This window comes from Dipodomys merriami, unplaced genomic scaffold (genome assembly GCF_024711535.1).
Source record: "Dipodomys merriami isolate MVZ:Mamm:240054 unplaced genomic scaffold, mDipMer1.0.p SCAF_827, whole genome shotgun sequence".
Lineage (NCBI taxonomy): Eukaryota > Metazoa > Chordata > Mammalia > Rodentia > Heteromyidae > Dipodomys > Dipodomys merriami.
Genome location: NW_027206432.1, coordinates 199,238 through 224,952, shown reverse-complemented (window position 1 = coordinate 224,952; position 25,715 = coordinate 199,238). Strand labels below are relative to the sequence as shown.

The 25,715-nt window shown below is 43.5% G+C and overlaps 1 protein-coding gene across 13 annotated transcripts in view; it reads right to left on the bottom strand.

Moving 5' to 3' along the window:
* Positions 1 to 25,715, bottom strand: part of LOC138819927 (E1A-binding protein p400-like) — a 112,420-nt gene that overhangs the window by 82,051 nt on the left and 4,654 nt on the right. For 9 of the 13 annotated variants that reach the window (XM_070011521.1, XM_070011520.1, XM_070011524.1 and 6 more), the window contains exons 2-5: positions 23,799 to 25,170; positions 4,738 to 4,828; positions 2,851 to 2,958; positions 1,979 to 2,364 (exon numbers count right to left, since the gene is read on the bottom strand). In XM_070011521.1, the coding sequence (XP_069867622.1) occupies positions 1,979 to 2,364; positions 2,851 to 2,958; positions 4,738 to 4,828; positions 23,799 to 25,133 (1,920 nt within the window). In that variant the 5' untranslated portion in view covers positions 25,134 to 25,170. The remainder of the gene's footprint in view (positions 1 to 1,978; positions 2,365 to 2,850; positions 2,959 to 4,737; positions 4,829 to 23,798; positions 25,171 to 25,715) is intronic. The other 4 variants (XM_070011522.1, XM_070011526.1, XM_070011528.1 and 1 more) reach the window with 2 other exon arrangements.

Below are 25,715 nucleotides of genomic sequence, written 5' to 3'. Positions count from 1 at the left end.
CCTCAGCACCACATAAGCAAAAAGCCAGAAGTGGCGCTGTGGCTCAAGTGGTAGAGCGCTAGCCTTGAGCTGAAGAGCTGGGGAACAGCGCCCAGGTCCAGAGTTCAGGCCCCACAACCGGACCCCCCCCCAAAAAAAAAAAAAAAAGATTACAGCTCCACCACTTGAGCCACATCTCCACTTTCAGTTTTGTCTCACAGACTTTCTTGTCTGGGCTGGCTTCAAACTAATCCTCAGATTTCAGCCTCTTAAACAGCTTAGGATTACAGGCATAAACTACTGACATCCTGCTGCTTTGTTTCTTTTTGTTTGTTTTGCTCTGGTTTTGGTGCTTGAACTCAAGAGTCTGGGTACTGTACTTGAGCTTTTTTTGCTCAGGGATAGCACTCTGCCACTTGAGCCACCCCTCCACTTCCAGTTTTTGTTTTGTTTTTTAGTTTATTGAAGATAAGCATCCCATAGACATTTTTGCACCGGCTGACTTCAAACCGTAATCCTCAGATCTCAGCCTTCTGAGTAGCTAGGATTACAGTGCCTGGCTGCTACATTTCTTAATCGTGATGTTCATGTTGCTGAGTAGCAGAGCCACTTAAGCCACTCTGCAACCTCCCCCCCCCCTCCCCTTTTTAACAAACGTCCCAGCTGGATTTTGAGTTTAACTTCATTGCAATCTATAGCTAAGTCTTAAGTATTCTGGACTGGTGGCAAAAGTTATTAGTAGCTACTGCTTATTAATCACCTGTGGAGTGAGCTGTGAGGAGGGACTAGTTTATTTTCTCTGTGCAGTAACTACGAAGTACCCTCTATTATCCCATTTTACTGATGAAAAAGCACAGGCCAGAAAGGCTCATTGCAAGGTACCAGTAACCATAGCTACTCAGGAGGCTAAGATGTGAGGACTCCCCTGGCAGGAAACTCCTTAAGACCACCAAAAAGCCAGAAATGAAGCTATGGTTCAAGTGGTAGAGTGCTAACTTTCAAATTTTATAGCTCAGGGGCAGTGTCAGCCCCTAAGCTCAAGCCCCTAAACTCATTTAATAAATGAAATAATAAATATTAAGAGTTTTCAGTGAAGTCTGAGAGAACAAGAGAATCAAGGTATGTTTCTGGAAAATGTTTTTCCCACTCCCATGCTCTCAGTGAGTTGGTGCTCATGGGTCCTTAGGAGAACCTCTGGCCAGTTTACTACAAACATTCCCAAGACATATGAACAAAATGATAACTAACTGGGGGAGTAGGGACACTTTAAACACTCAAAATATGTGTTAAGGCTGTATAAGTAATGCCTTATACCAAACCGTGGAGCCTATGGCATCAAAAAAACAGGGCAGGGAGGCCCCCATGGAGAATGTGTGACAAATGTTTACAAATATGACTTTGCTCTTGGACAGAGGTAGGATCATTACCATATAACTCAGGCCAGTCCCATGATCTCTTGCAACTGGTGAGTTCAGTGACTACCTGAGATAATGGCCCTTCCGAGTGTGTCAATGGATGGGTGCTCCCGTACCAAGAGCAGCAGTAGTCATGGGTTCAACTACTTTAATGGCTATAATTCAGTCAAAAAATTTACATTCCAACCCAAGCACCAGTGGCTCATACTAGTAATCCTAGGTACTCAGAAGGCTGAGATCTAAGAATTATGGTTCAAAGCCAGTCCGGGCAGGAAAGTCCATGAGAATCTTATTTCCAATAAACTACCAAAATGCCGGAAGAGGAGTTGTAGCTCAAGTGCAAAAAAAAAAGCTCAGGGATAGCATCCAGACCCTAACTTCAAATTCCAGGACTGGCAAAAAACAAATTATGTTCCAACTGCTAAATTAACCAACTACTCTCATAGGCCAATGAGGTTCTCTGAAGACTGTACAGTTAGTATAGTGAGCCACCTGCCATTTACACAGACCACAAGCCACCTCTGCACACCACTTCCCTCTGCTTGCATATCTAACTTGTAACCAAACAGCAAATGCCTCAGTACCTGTGTCTGAGATGAAAGCTGAGATGCCTGCATCTGTGCCTTCCCAGGCACTGGAACATGGAGAGCTGGCTGTGTAGGCTGTGGAGGAGGAACAGGGAGCTGGCTGGTTGCAGGAGCAGAGAGAGGGACATTCGGTTGCTGAGTCTTCACGGGGATTTGGAGTTGAGTCTGAGCCTCCACCACCTGCGATTGCTGTGAAAACTGCAGAGTGGAAGAGAGGGCTGCAGCAGGAGCACTAGCTGGGGACAGCCTGGTGGGCAGCTGTGGTGGTGGAGTGTGCAAGCTGGCGGCATTCTGCACAGGAGGCCCCGTGGAAGGGTCGTACTGCTGCTGGCTCTGCTTCTGCCCAGTGTGCTGCACAGCCTGAGGGGTGGGGGGCATCCCTCCTAGGAAGTAAGGAAGAACCCAGAACACTGACTTCAGAGCACGTCAGCTTCCACCAGGTAAGTTCCAAGGGCAACTCACCACCATACTCAAATGGGAGTTAGTGTTCTATCAGACCTAATGTCAGAAGGAGCACACAAAGAAGGAAGGACAGGAGCTCGGCCTTTGCAGGTTAGCACCAAGCAAAACAAGCATCAAATAACCAACCACAGGGCACCCCTACAACAGCAGCAATTAAGAAAATCACAAGTAAAACTGCTAGAAAGCACAATGACAAGGCAAAGTGTGGCTCCCATTAGAATGGCAAGACTGTGTCTCCAGGGGCTTCCTCATCCTGTACTGACCGGGGCACACAGAAATGTCCCCATGTGAGAAATTCACATTAAATATAACCGCTCGACTGCACAGCCTTGGGCTGGGCTGGTCACAAGGCTTCCATGCACTCCCTCGCTATGAGCTGAGAGCACTGGCTCTGGTGCCGGGCTTACCTTGGACAGTTGGCATTAACTGCTGTAGAGGGACTCCTGCGTTCGCCCCAGGGTGCTGGAAAACTACCCCTGGATGACCCACTTCAAGTCGAGGCCTCTTAGACTGCTCTAGAATAATTTTCAAGAAAGGTGCCATTTCATGTAAAAATAAAATCACACAATGTATAGAAAAACATGTGCAAGTGTTTTCATAATTTAGAAGAGGGAAGCCTTTATATGCCATAAGGAATAAGGGGATTATCTTCATTAAAATGTTGACAGAAGAAAAAGCATAATAAAAAGCCAAAGAATAAGCAACCAAGAGAAATTGCAACACATGACAGACACAGGCTGATTTATTCAACATTCTGACATAGTTTACAAATGAAAAATAAAAGTCTCAACAACCATGAGAAAACAGGCACAGAACATGAGCAGTTAGCTGTGAGCAGAGTCACAAATGGCTAACAATTAATGATACTCTGTACCCTTACTTAAAATCAGAGATATCTAAATCTAAACAAAAGATACAATATTCACTGTGGGATCACTGAAGATGAAAGGTTTTATTGAACAAAATAACACATTAAAATGTAAGAGAACCAAGGCTGAATTTGGTGACACATGCCTGGTCCCAGCCAGGCAGGAAGTAAAGACAGGAATACTGTGTTTCAAGGCCAGACAAGGAAAAGTCAGCCCAAGAACCTTAGTGAAAAGCAAACTAAAAGCAAAAGGATTGGAGGCATGGTTCAAGTGGTAGAGCATTTGCTAGAAAGTCATGAGGCCCTGAGTTCAATCCCCTAGACCAACAAAAAAGAGAGAAGCAGAAATTTCTGCTGGAAATATAAGTGCCCTGTCCTGAAGAACAGCTGAATGAAGCCACCACCTCACTACTGCACATCCTCTTTGACCTGGCAGTTCATTTCTGGGCTTCCCTTTAGATAACGCTGACAAACATGCCAAGAAAACACTTTTGAGATTAGATATCCAAACCTCTATCAACACCTAAGAGTGACAAATGTGCAATAATACTTTCAATAACAAGCAAACACTTGTATGGTCTGACTACTAAAGAAGGAATCGTCTACCCTATGGAATACTTGGAAAGGCAGCCATTAAGGTCCACTTTTTGTTGCTTTGTTTTGTTTGTGCTGGTAACTTGGGCTTGAATTCAGGGGCTTGTACTCTTGATTAGTTTTTTCTGCTCAAGGTTCTATCACTTGAGCCATACTTGCACTTCTGGCTTTTTGCTGGTTAACTGGGGAGAAGAATCTCATGGCTTTCTCTGCCCAGGCTGACTTCAAATCTCAATCCTCAAATCTTAGACGCCTGAGTAGGTAGGATTATAAGAGTAAGCCACCAGCACCTGGTAGCTTATTTTTAATATTTTTAAATATTTTAAAAAATATTTTAACTTATAAAAATGTGTCACAATTGAACTTTTTTCAGAATGACATGTACTTAACACTTGTACAGGAATGTCTTTGAGAATCCACAAAGCATGGGTAGTGGTCCCTGTTATGCTGGGGAAGAAGCTGACCACAAGCCAGGGTAGCTTGAAGCTACCTTCTGAACTGCCTCTGTCTCTCACATAAAAATGTGCCATCACATTTATAATTTAAAGAAAATCCAGTTAAAAAAAAAAAGCACACAACTTCAAAAAGCAGATAAATAATGCCAACATTTAATCACAACATAACAATGGTCCATGGAAAATGAAAATGGAATATAACTCATCAAATGAAAAATTTCTAACTTTAATATACAATAACATTCACATCTTTTGTTTTAGCTGATAATCACCAAAAGAAAATTTAATTTTAAAAGTAGAAATTAAGCTTTTAGAAATACATGGCAACTCCATCGCCACTGCCACTATGGCCACTTCCACCTGTGCCCAGGACATACCTGTGGGTGGTACAGCCTGCTGTCTCTTGAATGGGTCAGCCTCCATCACATTGCTAGCCCCTGCCACCAGGCTCCCAGTCAGGGCTTGCTGCTGAAAAACAATGAAAAGTAATGAGATTATGGTCATTTGTGGCATCCTAAGGATGAATATAAACTAAAACTATCAGGATTCCTTTTTTATACGAGAAATGTTATCTATCCAATGTCTTTAAATATACACTGTAATATACATTACTTATAATAAATACTTCTATGTACAATAAATACTTTAATTAAGGTTGTAACTTACCTCTGGAGGAAAAAGGGACTTGTAAAAGATGTTATTCGGGTTTTAATGGAATTGCAAATCATTACCTTTAAACACTGAATGACAACAAAAGGGTTAAACTGGGAAACCTTAGGTTTTTTTGATACTGAGTCACAATGCCAATAAAACTTCACACCAAAAAAAAGCTCAGTAATTACAGTTTGTCTTCCTACTGGAAAATGACACTAAAACCCAAATTAACAGCAATCCAACTTGGATCCTGAATATGGTATTTTTTTAGTAGCATCCCCTTGATACTCATATTGTGCTATTAAATGTGTTATGTAACTGTTTAAATAAACCAGAAAAAGCCAATCTGAATAGGCAACATGCTACATGCATGGCTTCAACTACTGTACATGATGCTCTGGGAAAAGCAAAACTGGAGAAACAATCAGTTGGTGATTACTAGGAGTTGGGTGGACAGGAGAAATGACTAGGTATAGCACAGGATTTTTAGGGCAGTGAAACTGTCCTATGTGATCATATTACATATACTGACATTACATATTTATCTAAGCTCGTAGCTCACCTAGAGTGAACCCCAGGGTACAGGATGCATTTGTGAAATAATGGAATGTCAGGCAGGCTGAGTGATAAACCCTCAATAGGTGTAGTGATAATAGTTGATGCTTTGTAGGAGCAGAGGGTGTGGGAAGTCTCCATACTTTCCTCTCAATTTTGCATTAAGCCCCAACTGCTCCAAGACAATTCAATGTTTAAGAAACAGCTTACAAGGGCTGGGAATGTGGTATAGTGGTAGAGTGCTTGCCTAGCATGCATGAAGTCCTGGGTTCAATTCCTCAGTACCACATACACAACAAAAGCCAGAAGTGATGCTGTGGCTCAAGTGGTAGAGCACTTGCCTTGAGCTGAACAGAGCAGAGACAATACCTAGGCCCAGAATTCAAGCCCCAGGACCACCAAAAAAAAAGAACTGGGAGCTGATGGCTCATGCCTATAATCCCAGCTAATCAGGAGGATGAGATCTGAAGATCTCAGTTTGAAGACAACCCAGATAGATAAGTCTGAAAGACTATTATCTACAACTAATTAGTAAAAGGCTGGAAGCATAAGTGTGGCTCCCGTAGCAGAGAGCCAGACATGAGAGAAAAAGCTAAGCAAGAACCTGAGGCCTTGAGTTCAAGCCCCAGCACAGCACGCATACACTCACACACAAAAGGGCCATCTACAAATTGTCCTGTCTAGATATTGGCAGAAGTCCCAGGAAGTTCATCTTTGTTTACATTTTTAAAAAGTAACAATTCCCCTTTCTCTGATTTGTTGTCAGGAGCCTGGAGGTTAACATGCAATATTCTGTAAAACAGTTGCCAAGCTGACAATTAATTAAACTTCACTATCTGTAATCAAGATCTGATTAGCAACAACCCCTTAACATTCAAACTGAAACTTACTTTAGTACCACCATAAGGAGAAAACAAAACAAAAATCCTGGAACTACATTTGGGATCTAAATCTAAGGACACTTCCATAACTGAGCAAGATACCCAGTATAGTACAAGGTAATTTCTGGTGGAGACAGATTCTATTAATCTGATCTCCTATTTGTCATCTAAGTCTTCCATTTGATTACTGGTCATGCCTATGGTTCAAGAAGCTGACAGTTGGGGGGCTGGGAAGGTGGCTCAGTGGTAGAGCGCTTGCTTTGCATGCTCAAGGCCCTGGGTTCGATTCCTCAGCACCACATAAGCAAAAAGAAAAAAGCCGGAAGTGGCGCTGTGGCTCAAGTGGTAGAGCGCTAGCCTTGAGCTGAAGAGCTGAGGGACAGCGCCCAGGCCCAGAGTTCAGGCCCCACGACCGGACCCAAAAAAAAAAAAAAAAAAAAAAGGAAGCTGACAGTTGGACGTGCTGAGATTCACGCCTGTCATCCTAGCTACTCAGGAGACTGAGAGCTGAGGATTGCAGTTCAAAGCCAGCCCAGGCAAGAAAATTCATGACACTCTTTATTTCCAGTTAACCAGCAAAAACCAGTGACCTTTCTTTAGTAGAGCTATAGTTCATATGGTAGAGCGCTAGTCTTGTGCAGAGCTCAGGGACAGCACCCATGCCCTAAATTCAAGCCCAAAACAGTCTCAGTCTCTCAGTCAATTCTCTCTTTCTCTCTCTCTCTCTCTCTCTCTCTCTCTCTCTCTCTCTCACACACACACACACACACACACACACACACACACACACACACACACACACACACACACACTGACTAATAGGAGCCTAAGATCTAAAGATTGAGGTTCAAAGCCTGCCTGGGCAGACAAACCCATAATAATCTCCAATTAATAGAACTGGAGGTATACTTCAAATGGTAAAACACTGGCCTTGAGCAAAAAAGCTATTCAAGAGCAAGCAAGCAAACACACACACACACACACACACGCGCGCGCACGCGCGCGCACACACACACGCACGCACGCACGCACGCATGCACGCACGCACACACACACGCACGCGCGCGCACACACACACACACGCACACACGCACGCACACACGCACACACACACACACACACACGCACGCGCGCGCGCAAGCCAACAGTACACCGGTAGCTATGCCTATAATCCCAGGGCTACTCAGGAGACAGATCTGAGGACTGCAATTCAAAGCCAGCCTGGGCAGGGAAGTCTGTGAGATGTTTTTATGCAATTAACCACTAGAAAGCCTGAAGTGAAGCTGTAGCACAAGTGGTTCACTGCCAGCCTTGAGCAACAAAGCTCGAGGATAGTTCCTAGGCTCTGAGACTCAAGGCCTAAGACCAGCACCAAAAAAACAAAACAAGACAAAACAAATAAGGAATAACATTGTTTGCATTTAATTTTTCTTTTCTCTCTTTTTTTTTTTTTTGGGTCTGAAAGCAGGACTCAAACTCAGTACCTGATGCTTTGGCTCACTGGCTAGCGCTTTACTTAGCCATGCCTCCAAACCCTTCATTTTTAAATCTGACAAAGTGAACAGCTTAGATTCTGTGAAACAAGTATCTTTGTCAAGTTCACCAAAAAAAAAAAAAAAAGAGCCGGAGCCAGGTACCAGTGGCTCACAACTGTCATCCTAGCTACTCAGCAGAGTGAGATCTGAGGGTCACAGTTTAAAGTCAGCCCAGGTAGGAAAATCCACAAGACACTCATTTGCTATAAACTACCAAAAAAGCTGGAAGTAGAGCTGTGGCTCAAATGGTAGAGCACTAGCCTTGAGCAAAAGAAGCTCAGGGAGACAGTGCCAGTCCCTGAGTTCAAGCCACAGGCCTGGCAGCAAAATAAATAAAAATAAAGGAGCTGGATACCAATGGCTCACACTTACAATCCTAGTGCTCTTCTCTAACTCTGTCCTTCAAACTATGCTGCCAATACAGCTATACATATGTTTGCAATGGCCAAGGTTTCATTTATTTCAATGATTACTCAGATGAGTCTGCTATATGAAGATATACAAGCCACTGGTCAAGCTCTGCTGCCAACATGTTTTCTTCTTTGCACTTTAGAATACCAACACGCAGTGACCCAGGGACATCACTACATTTGTTCTAGTGCATAAATACAAGAGCACCTCAAGACAGAGCTGCCAAGTCTCCACCTTAAGATTTATCTTCAAGGGGCTGGGAAGGTGGCTCAGTGGTAGAGCGCTTGCCTTGCATGCATGAGGCCCTGGGTTCGATTCCTTAGCACCACATAAGCAAAAAGAAAAAAGCTGGAAGTGGCGCTGTGGCTCAAGTGGTAGAGCACGAGCCTTGAGCTGGAGAGCTGAGGGGCAGAGCCCAGCGCCCAGGCCCAGAGTTCAGGCCCCACAACCGGACCCAAAAAAAAAAAAAAAAAAGATTTATCTTCAGCCAAGAGCTCTCACCTTTATTCCTAGCTACTCAGGAGGCTGAGATCTGAGGATCACGGTTCAAAGCCAGACCGGGTAAGAAAAAGATTTACCTTCAAACTCTAAATTAGAGTAAAAACAGCAGAATCAGATTATTCAGATTCATCTTCTTTACAAAAAGGAATCAGGATCCTTGGGAAAATAGCTGATTATGGGGCTGTCTGATTAAAGAAACATAGACAAGGGCTGGGAAGATGGCTCAAGTGGTAGAGCACTAGCCTTGAGCTGAAGAGCTGAGGGACAGCACCCAGGCCCAGAGTTCAGGCCCCACAACTGGCAAAAGAAAAAACAAAAAAAAAAAAAAAGAAAAAAGAAACATAGACAAATCTCCTTTTTTTGGGGGTGGGGGTGGTGGTGGTCTGTTCGTGGGGCCTAAACTATGGGCCTGGGCGCTGTCCCTCAGCTCTTCAGCTCAAGGCTAGCGCTCTACCACTTGAGCCACAGAGCCACTTCCAGATTTTTTCTTTTTGCTTATGTGGTGCTGAGGAATCAAACCCAGGGCCTCATGCATGCAAGGCAAGCGCTCTACCACTGAGCCACCTTCCCAGCCCCTCCTTTTTTTTTTTTAAAAGGAAGTACTGGGGATCTGAACTCAGATTTATACTTGTTAGGCAGGTGAACTGAGTTCACACCTCCAGCCCCTGTTAATTTAGCAAATTTTTCAGGTAGAGTCACACCTTTTTTGCTATAGACCTTCTTCCTAAAGCCTCCAATGTAGCTGGCACCTGTACAGGCATGCACCAACATGCCATGCTTATTGAGACAGAGTCTCATAAACCTTTTTTTTTTTTTTTTTTTGCCAGTCCTGGAGCTTGAACTCAGGGCCTAGACATTGTCTCTGAGCTTCTTTTGCTCAAGACTAACACTCTGCCACTTGAGCCATAGCACCACTTCTGGCTTTTTCTGTGTATGTGGTACTGAGAAATCAAACCTAGGACTTCATGCATGCTAAGCAAGCACTCTACCACCGAGACACCTTCCCAGCCCTCAGACTTTTTTGCCCAAACTGGCCTCCAATTGCAATCTTCTGATGTCTGCCTTCCAAGTAACTAGAAATACAGACTGAATCTTAAGCCAAGATTGGTGGTAAACACCTCCCCAGAACTGGGGAGGCAGAAGCAAGAGGATTTTCAAGTTTGAGAACAGATTGGGCTACATAGTAAAATTCTGTCAAATTAATAAAAGGAAAAAAAAGGAGAGGAGGAGGGAAAAAGGGTGGAGAATCTTAAACATTTTGAGTCATAAAGTAACATGGACATGTCACAAGTACACTAGAGCAGCTTACAAATAACCTCAGTACAGATATAAATGAGAGCACCATGGGAAAGAGCCATAGAGAGGGACTAGGCAGCAGCTGCCTAGCAAGGAGCCATGGGGAAGTTTCAGAGTGAGAAAAGTAGACAACATATCACCATGTGGGTTACTGCGCAGTTGTCAAAACTTGACACTATAATAAAGGCCAGTGCATTCCCTGTTTATAAAGTACACCTCAATATAAGGCAATTCATCATTTTTACAGACACACAAAGTCAAATTGCAAATGATACCAACAGACACAGAAACTGCATTTGAGGGCTAGGCATTCAAAGAGAGTACTTAGCCTTACCAGAAATCACCTGCCTGAAATGAGTAATCACCTGACTGTGAGTCAGAGAAGAATCCCAGGCTCTGAGGTCACTTCCTGAACCTCCCTGGCCACGCCTCTTACAGACAGACTCTGAGATCACTTCCGCATCTGCTGGGTTCACACCTCCCACTTTTCCCTATATAATCCCATTCAACCATAAGCCTTTTCTTTTCTTTTTTCCCCTTCTCTTCCCTCTCCACACAGCATTTCCTGTGGCTGGCAGTTTGCTCCTTCCTCCTCCCTCTGCCCCCTCCCCCCCATATAAACTCTTTTTCTGCCTGAACCACGTGGCAGGCCCCTTTGGCCAAACCTTTCATCTGGTATCTAAACTTGGGAGGGGACGGCATCAGGAGTTGCTCGCTGGATCCCCTCTTCAATCGCCTGACCACCCTTCCTCGGACCCAAACTGCCGAAAGCCAAAGAAACTCCACCTCAGACATCTCACCTTTACCATGGCTGCCTATGCACCCACCACACCATCTCCTCCCTATGTCTGGTGAGTGACTCATCTACGGCACTGTTGTTCATCTGCTGTTTTTTTCAATGTGGTGCCACGCCAAAGGGCTCCTACATCTCCTTGGCTGGTCACTTAAATGGGGAATCTGACTCTTAATCTAAAAGAGAAACAGGGGGCTGGGAAGGTGGCTCAAGCGGTAGAGTGCTAGCCTTGAGCTGAAGAGCTGAGGGACAGTGCCCAGGCCCAGAGTTCAGGCCCCACGACCGAACCCCCCCCCCAAAAAATTAAAACAAACAAAAAAAAGAGACTCAGGTGGACAGGGACACCTTCCATCAGTAACCTCTTTAAACTCATCAGACTCCTAGGGTCCCATCAATCTCTCCCAAGCCAAGACACTCCCTTGGGATGTCTTCCAATGCCTTATAGGCTAAGAAATCAGTCTTCATGGCCCAAACTTTTGGCTTGTACCCTGGAGTGTGCAATGCAGGCTGGGTCCTGGGGACCCCCTCTTAAGTTCCTTCTCAAAGCCTAGCTGTTCTGAGCTTGAAACCTGATCTAAAACCAAAAGATACTTCCCCACTTAAAAATTTGGCCTTAGTAACAACTGAACAATTACAATCACTGACCTGAATATAGCACTTGTGACTGCACAATATTGCAAAATTTGGACAGTTTCTGCCAAGGCAATGGTAAATGGTCAGAATCTCCATATGTTCAGGTATTCTCTGTTCTCCTTGCTCATCCTTCTCTGTCCTCTGTCCCTCTAAGCAAACTCCCTCTGTTGACTTTCAATTCTGTGCCTCCCAGACATTTCCTCTATAAAGACAATTTACCTTTTCTCATAGCAGCTCAGTCTGCCTCTGTATCTCCTCAAGGGCAGCGACACTCTGTTAGTGTGCCCCTTCCTTTCTACTTGTCTGTCTGTTGGCTTTGTGTTGCTTGTTTGCTTGCTTGCTTTACCTATCCAATAAAGCTCCACCAAGTTTTCTTACCATCATAACTCATGAAGAAATTCACCATCTTGACCACAAGATATGTCACAAGATACCCACCCTTCCACCACCCATCCAGGAAGCAGTCTGTGATGAATTTGTATGCCAATGTCACCACCTGTCTACTCAGGTCTTGGAAACTGAGGCCCGCTCATCTAATGTGCTTTGCTAACAAAGATAGCTATACATATTCTGTTCTAGGTTATGTAGACCTTGGTTATCTGTTTAAAAAAAAAAAAATCTGTTGTTGGCAAAAGTTTGTTTCTTGAGTTTTGTTTTGTATTTTGTTTGGTGTTGCCTGTTTTTCTATCATGCAGTGGCCAAAAATGTCTTTTTGCCACTGGAATTCCAGAAAACTTACAGCCAATTTTCTTTTTTCTTTAAACCTAAGCATACCTTAAAACTTTTGTGCACATGTTCAAAACAACCTCGTTTTAATACATTAAAAACTGTCACCATGGTGTGATGACAGTTTTGTTGGTCTAGGGGCCTGAACTCTGAGCCTGGGAGCTGTCCCTGAGCTTTTCAGCTCAAGGCTAGCGTTCTACAATTTAAGCCACAGTGCCACTTCCAGCTTTTTCTGCTTATGTGGTGCTGAGGAATCAAACCCAGGGCCTCATGCATGCAAGGCAAGCACTCTACCACTGAGCCATCTTCCCACTCCCAAAAAAGAAGTCTTTTCTACCACACTAAAGTGCTTTGGTCTTGAATACTGATATCTTGAGTATTATTTCCTAAAATTATTTTGTTTTTTATTTCAATTGTGTATCTGTGCTGCTCATGACCAGCAACCACGGTTAAAAATGAGTGATGTTAAACTCCACCTACAAAGAAGGTAATCAGATTTGGGTATTACCAAATGTTCCAAAGGATTATTATCTTGCATAAAGAGGAAGTTTAGTTAAAAGGCTTTCCACAGGTTATTTTTAAAATGCAAATTAAAGCAAAGGGAGTGTAAAAAAAAATGGAGAAGTTAGTAAAGAAAGGCTTTGGAAAGGGAATTAAAAATGACTTCCTTTGGAAACAATAGAATCTGGGCAGTAAGAATTGTCTTAAATATTTGTTTCCAAGTGGAGAAAGGGGAAACTAAGGCTACCTAAGTTCACATATATATTTGTTCACATTATGGTCTTTCAAATGAACACCTTTAACTTGAATGCTATTTTTTGCTGTCTACTGTAAGGTTTACAATGGTTTCAATCTAAAGTGCTAAATTGAATTAATCAGTTGCCGTTCCAAATTGTGTTTTTTCATTGCAGATTTTTGTCCTTTGCGGCACTTAGTCAAACCCAGAGAGAAATAAATAATTCTTGCGAGTATTTATTGGTCAATTCTCTACTAGTTCCAAGTGAGCCCTACTTAAAAACTGTTTCTATTGATCTCCTTGTTACTTTAATTGGAAGTAAAGGGACAAAGATTTATATGATCTGAGGATCATGTTTCTAAGCCAGTGCAGGTAGAGACTTATCTCTAACTAGCATAATGCTCAGAAGTGGTACCGTGGTAGAGTGCTAGCCTTGAGCAAAAGAGCTCAGGGACAGCGCCCAGGCCCTGAGCTCAAGCCCCATAAACTGACAAAAGAGATGCCAACAAAGACAAAGCTAGTCTTAGCATGGAGGTATCATAGAGAGGAGTAAAAGGGGTTGGTGTCACATCCTAAATAGAGTCACTGTGCCCTAGCCCTTTCAAAATTAAGTAGAGCAAGATCAAAAGAAAAGTTAATAATAAGCATGCCTATCTAATGTTCATACTTGTCTTTCTTCTTAATGGACAGGAATTTATACTGAGTCCTCGGCTCAGGGCTGTTTGCCCTGGTAGCTTCCTAGGTGCCATCCATATTGTATAATCCAGGCACAGAAAGTGTTCAAGCCTCCCACTGGACCCTTAGCCACTCCAACCTAGCCCCAGATTCTGACTGCTTATTCTCCCACTCCCCTTCCCCCGCCAGTCCTGGGGCTTGAGCTCAGGGCCTGGGCATGGTTCCTGAGCTCTTCAGCTCAAGGCTAGCACTCTACCACTTGAGACACAGCATCACCTCTTTTTCTGCGTATGTGGTACTAAGGAATTGAACCTAGGGCTTCCTGTATGCTAGGCAAGCACTCCATGACACATTCCCAGCCACTGACTCCTTTTTTTTTTTTTTTTTTTTTTTTGATTGGTTGGTTGTGGGGCTTGACTCTGGGCCTGGCACTGTCCCTGAGCTCTTCAGCTCAAGGTGAGCACTCTACCACTTGAGCCACAGCTCCACTTCCAGTTTTCTGGTAGTTTATTGAAGATAGGAGTCTCATGGACTTTTCTGCCCAGGCTGGCTTTGAACCACGATCCTCAGATCTCAGCCTCCTGAGTGAGCCACCAACGCCCGGCTTGACGGTTTTTTCTTTTGCTTTCTTTCTTTTTTTTTTTTTTTGTCATCAGTGTTGGGGCTTGAACTCTGGGCCTGGGTTCTGTTCCTCAGCTCTTCAGCTTAAGGCAAGTGCTCTACCACTTGAGCCACAGCACCATTTCCAGTTTTCTGAGTGGTTTATTTAAGATGAGTCTCACGGACTTTCTTGCCCAAGCTGGCTTTGAACCGTGATCCTCAGATCTCAGCCTCCTGAGTAGCTAGGGTTATAGGCGTGAGCCACGGGCACCCAGCCTTGACTGTTTATTCTTAACCAGTCTACTATGTTCTCCCTATCCAGTATCCAAATGTTCATCAATCAAGTCGCTAGAGACCTTATCCAACTCCAGGACAGCCCGGAACGCAGGAGATAAGGACTAGCCAAATCATCCAATTATTGTTTAGCCCCTGCCTTGTCAGACTTCTTTCAGATTTTATCCAAAGACACAAACATGTTCACCATCAAGGAACCATTACTGCTGCCTTCTCACAGACCAGATGACATCTGCCTCTTTACTCCTAAAACCAGTGCCCTTTCTCTCTCGGCATGCTTCATCTTGTACAGGCTGGCAGTTTGCTCTCTACCCTCAATAAACTCTTTTCTCTCTGAATCATGTGGCAGTCTTCTTTCACCAAATGTTATACATGTTATACATGGTTCAAGTAATAGAGCACCTGTCTAGCAAGCATAAGACCCCAAGTTCAAAACTCAAGTACTACCCCCACCAAAAAAAAAAAAAAAACACCAGAATTTAATGAAATTCAACAGCCACTGATGATAAAGAAATAAAGGAATTTCCTCAGCCTGCTAAGAGCATTGTTCCCTTCTATATCCTGGTGAAAAATGTTCCCACTCCTATAAGGCAATATCACACTGAAGTCCTGACCAGTGCAGCAAGGCATGAAGAAATAGCTATAACCCTATTTGGAAGGCAGAGATTAGATTCTGATTCAAGGCCTATCTCCCTGAACAAAAAGTTAGACAGATTCCCACGTCAACCAATAAAAAGACAAGGTGCAGTAGTGTGTGCCTGTTGCCCTAGCTATGCAGGAAGCATAAACAGGAGCATAGTCCTAGCCAGCCCAGGCATAAATGCACTAGACTATTTGGAAAAAAAAAAAAAAAAGTAAAAACAGCTGGGGAAGAATTGCCTAGCAACCACAAAGCGGACCCAAACTCCAGTACTGCCTCCCACAAAAGGAATAAAAGTCACAACAGTTTCAAAGAAAAAAGTTAGTCTTGCTCTATTTACAGACATCAGTCTCTGTGCATGAAATCCCATGAGATTTATAAAAGAGACTCTAAAATTAATACAGGAGTTTTATAGGCTTAAGAATATAGGTATGAGTGGGTGTTGGTGGGCCATGCCTGTAATCCCAGCTAAACAAGAGTTCTGAGGATTGTGGTTCAAAGCCAGCCCATGCAAAAAAGTCCATGAGACTTTATTTTTAGTAGATATTTTTTATTGTAAAGATACTGTACAGAGGGGTTACATTTACATGAGTAAGACTTTCCTATCCTCCTTTGTTTTTCCCCTACTATCCCCCTTCCCATCCTAACTCCCCTCCCCCACTATAAACCATCAGAATAGTGGAAGTGGTGCTGTGGCTCAAAGTGGTAGAGCACTAGCCTTGAGCACAGAGAGATGCTCAGGGGCAGTGCCAAGACCCTGAGTTCAAGCCCAAGGAATGGCAAAAAGAAAAAGAATACAGGGCCAGGGAACTCAAGCCCCTCTACAACCTGTTGTTCTACATGCTTGCAATGAACAGCTGGAAATTGACTTTGTAACTGTACAAAAAAAACTAACAAATTACATATACAACACTGACATGCTGAAAATTTTGAAAGAAATCAAAGACCTAAATAAGTGGAGAGGTCCACCATATTCAAGAACTGGAAGATTTGATATTGTCATGACACTGTCTTCTCCCAAAACTGGTCAGCAGATGCAATTCAACCCCAATAAAACTTCAGAATGTGGCTTAGTGGTAGAGTCTAGCATGAATGAAGTCCTGGGTTCCATTCCTCAGTACCTCATAAAAAAGGGGGGGGAGGGGAATAACCAAAAACAAGTTAAAAAAAGAACAAACAGCAGGCAGAACAGTGCTGTACTGGCAAAAGGTAGACTACAAGATCACTCAGACCAATGGAAAATAAGAGTTCAGCACGGAAGGGCTGGAAATGTGGCTTAGTGGTAGAGTGCTCACCTAGCATGGAAGCTGTCTAGCACAAACAGGATCAACATGACTCTTCACTGAGTTGACAGATTAGAAAGATTATTTCTTTTTTAAAACAACGTCTTAAGCCAGGCACTGGTAGCTCACACCTGTAATCCTAGCTACTCAGGAGGCTGAGATCTGAGGATCACTGTTCAAAGCTAGCCCAGGTAGGAAAGTCAGCAGGGTAGGAAAGTCAGCAGGAAAGTCCCTAAGACTCTTATCTCCAATTAACCACCAGAAAACCAGAAGTGGGGCTGTGGCTCAAGTGGTAGAGCGCTAGTCTTGAGCTGAAGCGTGCAGTAACAACACCCAAGCCCAGAGTTCAAGCCCCACGACCGACAAAAAACAACAACTACAAAAAGTGACTTTCTATGTAATCCAGGCTTGCCTTAAACTTGAAACCTTCCTGCTTCAGCCTCATAGGCATCCAACACCACACTCAGCTAGGAGTCTAAGGCCTGATATTTGGTACAGTATGCAAAATACTGAACCTCTCTCTATGTCTGTCACACTGCACAGACTTAACTGTATAACTAGCAAACAGAAGAAAATCTTTATGAGCATAGACTGAGCAAATAGTTCTTAGATACAATACCAGAAGCTCAATCCATTAAAAAAGAAAGAAAAAGGTTAAAGAAGCTGAAACATGTGTTGTCAGAGTAGAGTGAGGAAAGGAGAGGGGAGGCAGAAGAAAAGTAGGCAAATGTAGTCATAATATTCAATGCATATATGTGAAAATGGAAATTTTGGATAAGATGGGAGAATGGGTGGAATTGGGAGGCAGGAGGAAAACGATAACTGATCAAGATACACTGTACTCATCAACTGATAAGTTGAATTGAAACCCTTTTGTCCAACTAAAGATAATTTTTTTTTTTTTTTGGTCAGTTATGGGGTTTGAACTCTGGGCCTGGGTGCTGTCCCTGCACTCTTCAGCTCAAGGTGATGCTTTACTGCTCTACTACTTGAGCCACAAAGCCACTTCCAGTTTTCTGGTGGTTTATTGGACATAAGTCTCACAGACTTTCCTGCCCAGGCTGGCTTTGAACAGTGATCCTCAGATCTCAACCTCTTGAGTAGTTAGGATTACAGGTGTGAACCACCAAGCCCTGCTAAGATAATTTTTTTAAACTTAAACCAATAGTTGATGATTAAACTTCATCAAAAGCGAAAACATGCCATCCTAGCTACTCAGGAGATTGAGATATGAGGATCACGGTTCAAAGCCAGCCCAGGCAGAAAAGTCCATGAGACTCATCTCCAGTTAACTACCAGAAAACTGAAAGTGATGTTGTAGCTCAAGTGGCAGAGTGCTCGCCTTGAGCAGAGAGAGGCTCAAGGACAGAGCCCAGGCCCTGGGTTCAAGCCCCACAATCAGCAATAAAGAGTAGGAATGATGGGGCTGGGAAGGTGGCTCAGTGGTAGAGCACTTGTGCATGCCTGAGGCCCTGGGTTCGATTCCTCAGCACCACATAAGCAAAAAGAAAAAAGCCGGAAGTGGCGCTGTGGCTCAAGTGGCAGAGCAGCAGGGACAGCACCCAGGCCCAGAGTTCAGGCCCCACGACTGGACCACCCCCCCCCCCCAAAAAAAAAGGGTAGGAATGAGCCTGGCGCTGGTGGCTCACGCCTGTAATCCTAGCTACTCAGGAGGTTGAGATCTGAAGATCACAGTTCAAAGCCAGCCCGAGCAGGAAAGTCCTGAAACTCTTATCTCCAATAAACCACTAGAAAACAGGAAGTGGCGCTGAGGCTGTAGGATAGAGCGCTCACCTTGAGCTGAATAGCGCCCTGCCTTGGGCAGGGATAGCACCCAAGCCCAGAGTTCAAGCCCCACGACCAACAACAACAACAAAAAAAGAATAGGAATGTAGCTTAGTGATAGAGTGCTTGCCTAGCATGCATGAAGCTGAGGGTTCAATTCCTCAGTACCACAGAAACAGAAAACACTGAAGTGACACTGTGGTTCAAGTGATAAAGTCTAGCCTTAAGCAAAAAGAAGCTCAGGGACAGTGCTCAGGCTCTGAGTTCAAACCCAGGACACTCCCCCGCCACACACACACACACACACACCCCTAAAAATTTGCTCTGCAAAAGACAAATGTTAAAAAAAGAAAGAAAATGATAAAGACTAAGAAAAAAAACCAGGCGCTGGTGGCTCACACCGATAATCCTAGCTATGAGACCCTTATTTATTTATTTTTCCATTATTTAAACAATACTTTATTAGTGAGACCCTTCTTTCTTTTTTTTTTTGGGGGGGGGGTCAGGTCATGGGGCCTGAACTCTGGGCCTGGGCTCTGCCCCTCAGCTCTTCAGCTCAAGGCTAGCGTTCTACCACTTGAGCCACAGTGCCACTTCCGGCTTTTTTCTTTTTGCTTATGTGTTGCTGAGGAATCAAACCCAGGGCCTCAGGCATGCAAGGGAAGTGCTCTACCAGTGAGCCACCTTCCCAGCCCCCCTTATTTCTTTAACCACCAAAAAGCCCAAAGTGGAGGCTGTGGCTCAAGTGGTAAAGCAATAGCCTTGAGCAAAACTGCTACAAGACAGCACCCAATCCCTGAGTTCAAGCCCTCAGACTGTCACACACACAAAAAGAAACTGTAAAAAGCACACCAAGTCTGGCACCAATGGCTCATGCCTGTAATCCTTGCTACTCAGGAGACTGAGCTCTGAGGATGGAGATTCAAAGCCAGCCCGGGCAAAAAAGTCCATTTACTCAAATGAATGTCCATGTTCACACACACAAAAATAATTTAAAAATCTGTAAGTAAACAATTATAGCAAGTTTATTCAGGAATCCCTAAAATGAAAACAATCCAACTATGCTTATCTCCAATTAACTACCAGAAAACAGGACATGGTGCTGTGGCTCAAGTGGTAGAGTGCTAGCCTTGAGCTGAAGAGCTCAGGGACAGCGCCCAGGCCCAGAGTTCAGGCTACACGACTGACCAAAAAAAAAAAAAAAAAAAAAAAAAGCACATCTAACAAAAAAAATTTGATATCCAGTTTGGAGGCATGGCTCAGGTGGTAAACAGTGCATGCCTACTAAGAACTCTAAGTTCAAAACCCAGTCTCATATATATATATAAAGTAAAAAACCTGCTATCCTATAAATTGTCAAATGTAACCATGAACAAAACAATTCAATGAAAAAAATGGGTAAGATATAAACAGATGTCACCAACGAAGACATACAAAAACAACTGAAGAACAAAGGAAAAATCATCCAACCTCAGTCTTAGAAATACACATAAAGATTACTATGTACTTAAAATTAACAGACAACCCAACAACCTGACTTCAATTTACTCAAATGAATGTCCACGTTCACACACACAAAAATAATTTTAAAATCTGTAAGTAAACAATTATAGCAAGTTTATTCGGGAATCCCTAAAATGAAAACAATCCAACTATGCTTCAAGGGGTGAAAGGATAAACTTGGTACATTTATATAAGGGGAATGCCATTTCTAACAAGAACAAATGGGCAAATGAATTACGCTGAGTGTAAAGGCTGGACGGCAAAGACCGCTGTGTATGATTCCATCTATGCCTCATCTGGACAAGACATAATACTGTCCTGGAGAGCATGGAACAAGGGAGAAGGAGGTCTTAATACAAAGGGGCAAGTAAAAGTACAGTTTAGGATTAACATAATCAATTCTGCTTCTTGACTATGGCAGAGCTACACAACTCCACACATTTGTCAAAACTCATAGAAAATATAAGTGAACCAGTGAACCTAAAGTGAATTTCTCCAAATAAAAACTTAAACAATACTGAGAGCGACATTTTATAAACTACTGATTAAGATGAGTTTACTATATATATAACTGAATGTCACAATTGAGGAAGAGTAAAGTCTCTCCTGACAGAAGATTTCAATGAGTAAATATTGAAGGTGCCAGGCACTGGAGGCTCACAACTATAAAATGTAACTACGCAGGAGACTGAGATCTGAGAATCCTGGTTCAAAGCCAGCCCAAGCAAACTCAAAACTCTTATCTCCAATTAACCAGCAAAAAGCCAGATGTGGAGGAATGGCTCAAGTGTCAAAAAATCTATCAAGGCCTACTTCCAGCACAGAATAATTAGGTAAGTAGGCAGATGCAGAAAGAATGATGGCGGCAGAAAATCTACTTAGGAATCTTTACAGAATAACTGACTCAGACACAACTCATCAACTGATGCTAGAATTAGTGAGTAAACGTTTAATGAGAAATAAGATATTTACATAATCTCAAAGTACCTTTCCCAGTTTTTCATTATTACAAAAGGAAAAAAGGAGTAACTGTTCACTGAAGGATGCTGGTAGATACCACCATAATTAATCAGTGCTCAAAATTAACAGCCCTACTCATAGGACACAGTAACTGCTATAGCATTTCTCTAAAAAACACATGACCCGGAAGTGGCGCTGTAGCTCAAGTGGTAGAGCGCTCGCCTTGAGCTGAAGAGCTGAGGGACAGTGCCCAGGCCCAGAGTTCAAGCCCCACGACCGACAAAAAAAAAAAAACACATGACCCGAATGTGACATAAGGAAACATCAGACAATCTTGCATCACAGGACCTTCTACAAAATAACTGACTTGTACTCCTCAAAACCATCAAGGTTACAAACTGGAAAACTGGCTTAGATTAAAGAAGGGTAGAGGGACACAGTAACAGCCCTATGGGAGATATACTGGGTTGGGGAAAAAAACATAAAGGACACTTTCAGGACAAGAGATGAAATCTCTAGCCCATCATAGAAGAGTATTGGATTATTTAAGTTTCCTGATTTTAGTCATTGTACTGTGGCTAGGTAAAAGAACATCCTTATCTACTAGTGTTGAACTACTTAAAGGAGTATAATATGATGTTATACACTTGGATGAGAGAATGAAGATAATGCAAATGGGACAAAAAAAACAGAAACTGGTAAATTTAGGAAAAGGGCATAAGAGAAAAGTTTCATATGATTACAATTTTTATGTGCTTGAAATTACATCAAACAAAAATTACAACCAAAAATATCAAAGATGAAGATGCTTTCAGAACTCAACACAATCTAGTTCAAAGCTCCTAGACTTTGGAATGTGTTTTAAAATCTTGGCATTCTCATTTCCTTCCCTTAGCAGCCTGCAGTCCTGATGATCTCAGGAGGTATTCACATCAGTATTTCCTCCAGCTAAAAAACACCAAATTATCATCTGCTTAAGTCTTTTTTTTTCCTTGTTCTGTTTTGCACTGTTCTCAAAATACAAGTAAAAGACACAAGAGAAAAAAAAAAGAACAAACATTAAAACACAACACACAAAGAATCCTGAGCATACAATAAAGAGGACTTTAAATATTAGATGTCATGCACACTAAAAGCTACTACCACATTGCAGGTACACACACACAAAAAAACAATGCAGTAATAAAGTCTGTGTTGTCATTCACTCATGCAATTTAATTTCATAACTATATATGCAGGAAGACTTTTTACTTTTTAAAAACAAGGAATGGGCTCTGGAAAAAAAAAATGCTGAAGAGCGAATAGTAAATCGAAGGTTAAAATATCTGGATGAAGGAACGTTTGGGATGAGACTACAATTTAGAACCATCAAAAAGTACCTGAAATGGTTGCTGCTGAGATGAAAAAGCAGCAGAAACATTTGGCGGAAGCTGGGTTGCTATAGCAACGGGAGTCCCAGTCTGCCCATCCTTGCCTGTCACAACCTTTACCTGAGAGAAATATTTTGAGAAAAAAAGGCAACATAATTTTTAAAACTGCTCAAAATTTTGTTAGAATTTCATTGCTGACAGTTCGCTAACTTGGGTGTTTAAAATGGATTATTTCTGCACTCTGAACTGACATCTTCATTGCATAAAACCTAACAAATGCCAGTGTTCAGGGGCTCCTGTTTGGTCACAGGCAGCACCCTAGATTCTGCAACCTCAGGTTTTAAGGTGGGAATAGCAGACAGACTCAAGTTACAGCAGCTTATAGTTCCTTGGGCCATCTGCACCACAATACTACATTGTGTATGTACTATGTGGGGGTCACAGAGCAAAGGTCTACTTCAGCAGACACTTGGGGAGATTTGCTTCAAATACATATAAGGTGACTGAGCTTACAGGCAACATCAGTATACAAACATAAAGAAAACTAAATTTCACTGTTTTATAGCACTAGTAGGTAAGGTCCTTGAAGTAATCATAAAGACCTTCTGAAAAACATAAGATCTTCTGAAAAAAAGAAAACACAGATGGCAAAGCCACACAAATACATCCATAGATGTCAGTGAGGAGCAAAGAGACAAGCTTTTGCTCACCAAAAGCTGGTATTTTTGCTGAAGGGCTGACAAAGGTTTAAAATATTTTGTATCATAGAACAAAATAAGCTCCACCAACATAGTATACACTACACAACACAAAGGCACAAAATACAGTGCATCACAATACAGCACACTATCGCTCTGGTACTCAGGAAGCACAGATCCGAGATACTTAGCAGCCACAATGGTGTAGGGTTTACTGGGCCCCATTCTAGGTACCCAAAAATTAACTGTCTACAAAAGATTCTATCTCATTCAATATAGGTCTGCAAAATGTGAGTTTAAAACATGATCTCAAATCTAAAACTACATCTAAAAATTGGGGAAAAAAATTCAGTGTTGTTTTTGTTATTTTGTTTTTTGACACAATACCTGTACTTTAATTATAAAGATACATACAAACACATGTAGTAACTTATAATTTATGGCTGGTCATTTAAACCCCCTTTAAAAAGCCACATTGGTGGATATTTTTATGTACAGACCTACACAAGATGAAACCTGGAAACCAGGCAAGAGGCAACAAGTTTCACTCCTCTACCCAAATCTTGTAGGCTGTCCTGGGTGTCGGCCAAGGACTATACCCAAACAGGAGAAACATGGACCATGGAGGCTGAGCTCTCTGCCCAAGAGGTCCTGGGTCTTGGTGACCACACCCAGCACCAAGAAAGTGTTACTAGTCACAGGACCATCCTGCACATTCCTCCTGATGCAGGTGCAGTGAAGTGGTGCTTCCTCTCCGTGAAGGAATAAAGAAATGCACTCTTCTGAACTTTACCCCTCCATCAGATCCTTATAGAACCAAAGGCTTTGCAATAACCCAAGCTCATTACTTTGTTGTATATATCTAACCAGTGTCACATAGGCCCCATAGATTACTAAGCTGTTTCTTACCTCATCGTTGATAACTTCAGATTTTTCTTCCTCCTCCTCCTCTTCCTCCTCCTCTTCTTCTTCAATGTCCAAATCATTCTGCCTAAGGTATGCTTGCAGTGGAGCATAGTGCTTCTTCTTAAAGGCTAGGAAGTCCATCATGTTGCCCTGAAGGTGCTGCAGGAAGAACAGCTCAATCAGACACTCTTGGAAGACCTCTCGGAGCGCCTCCATCTCCTTGTGGTGGTGGTCCAGGCATTGCTTCCTCATCTGCGCCAGCTCCTGGGAGGCTGGAGGGATCTCCTCCAACTTCTTGGGGGCCTTTTTCACCCCTGCACTCCCTGCAGATGTGAGGGGCAGACTAGAAAGGCCTGGGGGCATGGCAGTCCTGGACGGGCTGGTTGGTGGTGGTGGGGACGTCATACCAAATGCTGAGGTGCTCCCAACCCCAGGGAGCAGCATACCAGGTGTCCTCTCGAAGCTCAGAGGTCTGCTCAGAGGTTGCCCCTGGAGCACCTGCTGCTGCTGGATCAACTGGCCCTGGATGAGGCTGCTGATCTGAGGTGGCAGGCTTGCCGTGGTGATATGACTTGGGCTGGCCAGAGGCTGTAGACCAGCCCCTCCTGCAGCTGCAGGGCTCTGGGGCCCCAGATGGTGAATGGTACCTCCAGATTGTGTATGAGGCTGGGATAGTCGCCGTTCTGGAACTGTGACAGGAGCTCCTGCATGCTGGAGCTGAACCTGTGCTCCCTGAGCCATCTGGGTGAGGCCTGGTGCCTCCTGAAACACAAAGTGCCCACCGCTGGATGGGCTCAAGCTGATCTGCCTCACAAGAACACTGGCATCCACAAAGCCTCCAGTGGGGCTATTGCTGCAAATGCCAAGCCCAGGGGTTGGAGCACCTGCTCGCACACTCTGCAAGGCCTGTCCTGGCCCAGGGCTAGCCTGCGTAGGGCTTTGCGTCTGGACCTGCTGGGACAGAGGGGAAGTAACTTGAATGTAGGATGGAGAGCCATGCTCAAACCGCCTCTGCTGTGTACTGAACTGGAACCCTGGAGAGGTAGGGTTGGGCAGTGGAAGGGGGGCCAGTGTGATCTGTTGGTTCCCTCCCACGATGGGACCGACGTTCTGCAGGGTGATGTTCACACTCTGCCCAGCCACAGGGCTCCTGCTCATCAGCTGCTGGATCTGGTAGCCAGGGGACTGGGGTGCAGACGGGCTGGCAGATGGAGCGAAGGGTGCTGCAGGGGATGGAGGTAGGTTTGGGTGAGCTGGCTGCTCTTCTTCACTGCCAGTGGAGGACCTAGACCTCTGCAGCTGATGCTGGACATGCTGAGGGCCATTTCCATGGTGCATTGTCACCTCTCTTTTTTAATCCAAAGTATTTGTTCTCCTAGAAAATCAAAATTAAAGTCAACCTACTGGAAGGCAGATACAATGATCACTAATATGATTACCATTGAAAGGCACTGAAGAGTCATAGAGCATATGTTCACACGGATTCAAACAAGATCACCTATTATTAACTCTTCTCAGACAATGTACGAAGGCCTATTAATTATTACCTACAACTTCCTTCCTTCCTCTTCTCTCCAGCTACTCAACATGCCAACTAGAAAGAATGTCAAGGGAAGATGTTCTAACTCTCCAACCCTGGCTGCCATGAAGCAGGAGGTCAAGAAGATAGTAAATCCCATTTGAGAAAGGCCTAAGCATTTTGGTACTATACAGGACATCCAGCCCAACAGAACCTCATTCACTCTGTAAATGGCCCCACTGTGTCTGCTGCAGTGGCCAAAGGCTCTTCTCTATAAGCAGCTGAAAGTGCTTCCCAAAATTCACCAAGGACTTGGATGCCAAATACCTGCCTAACTGTGTAAGTGTAAGCTGCTCCCCAAGGGCAGACCAGAGAAGAAGAAAGAGATACTGTTGGCTCAA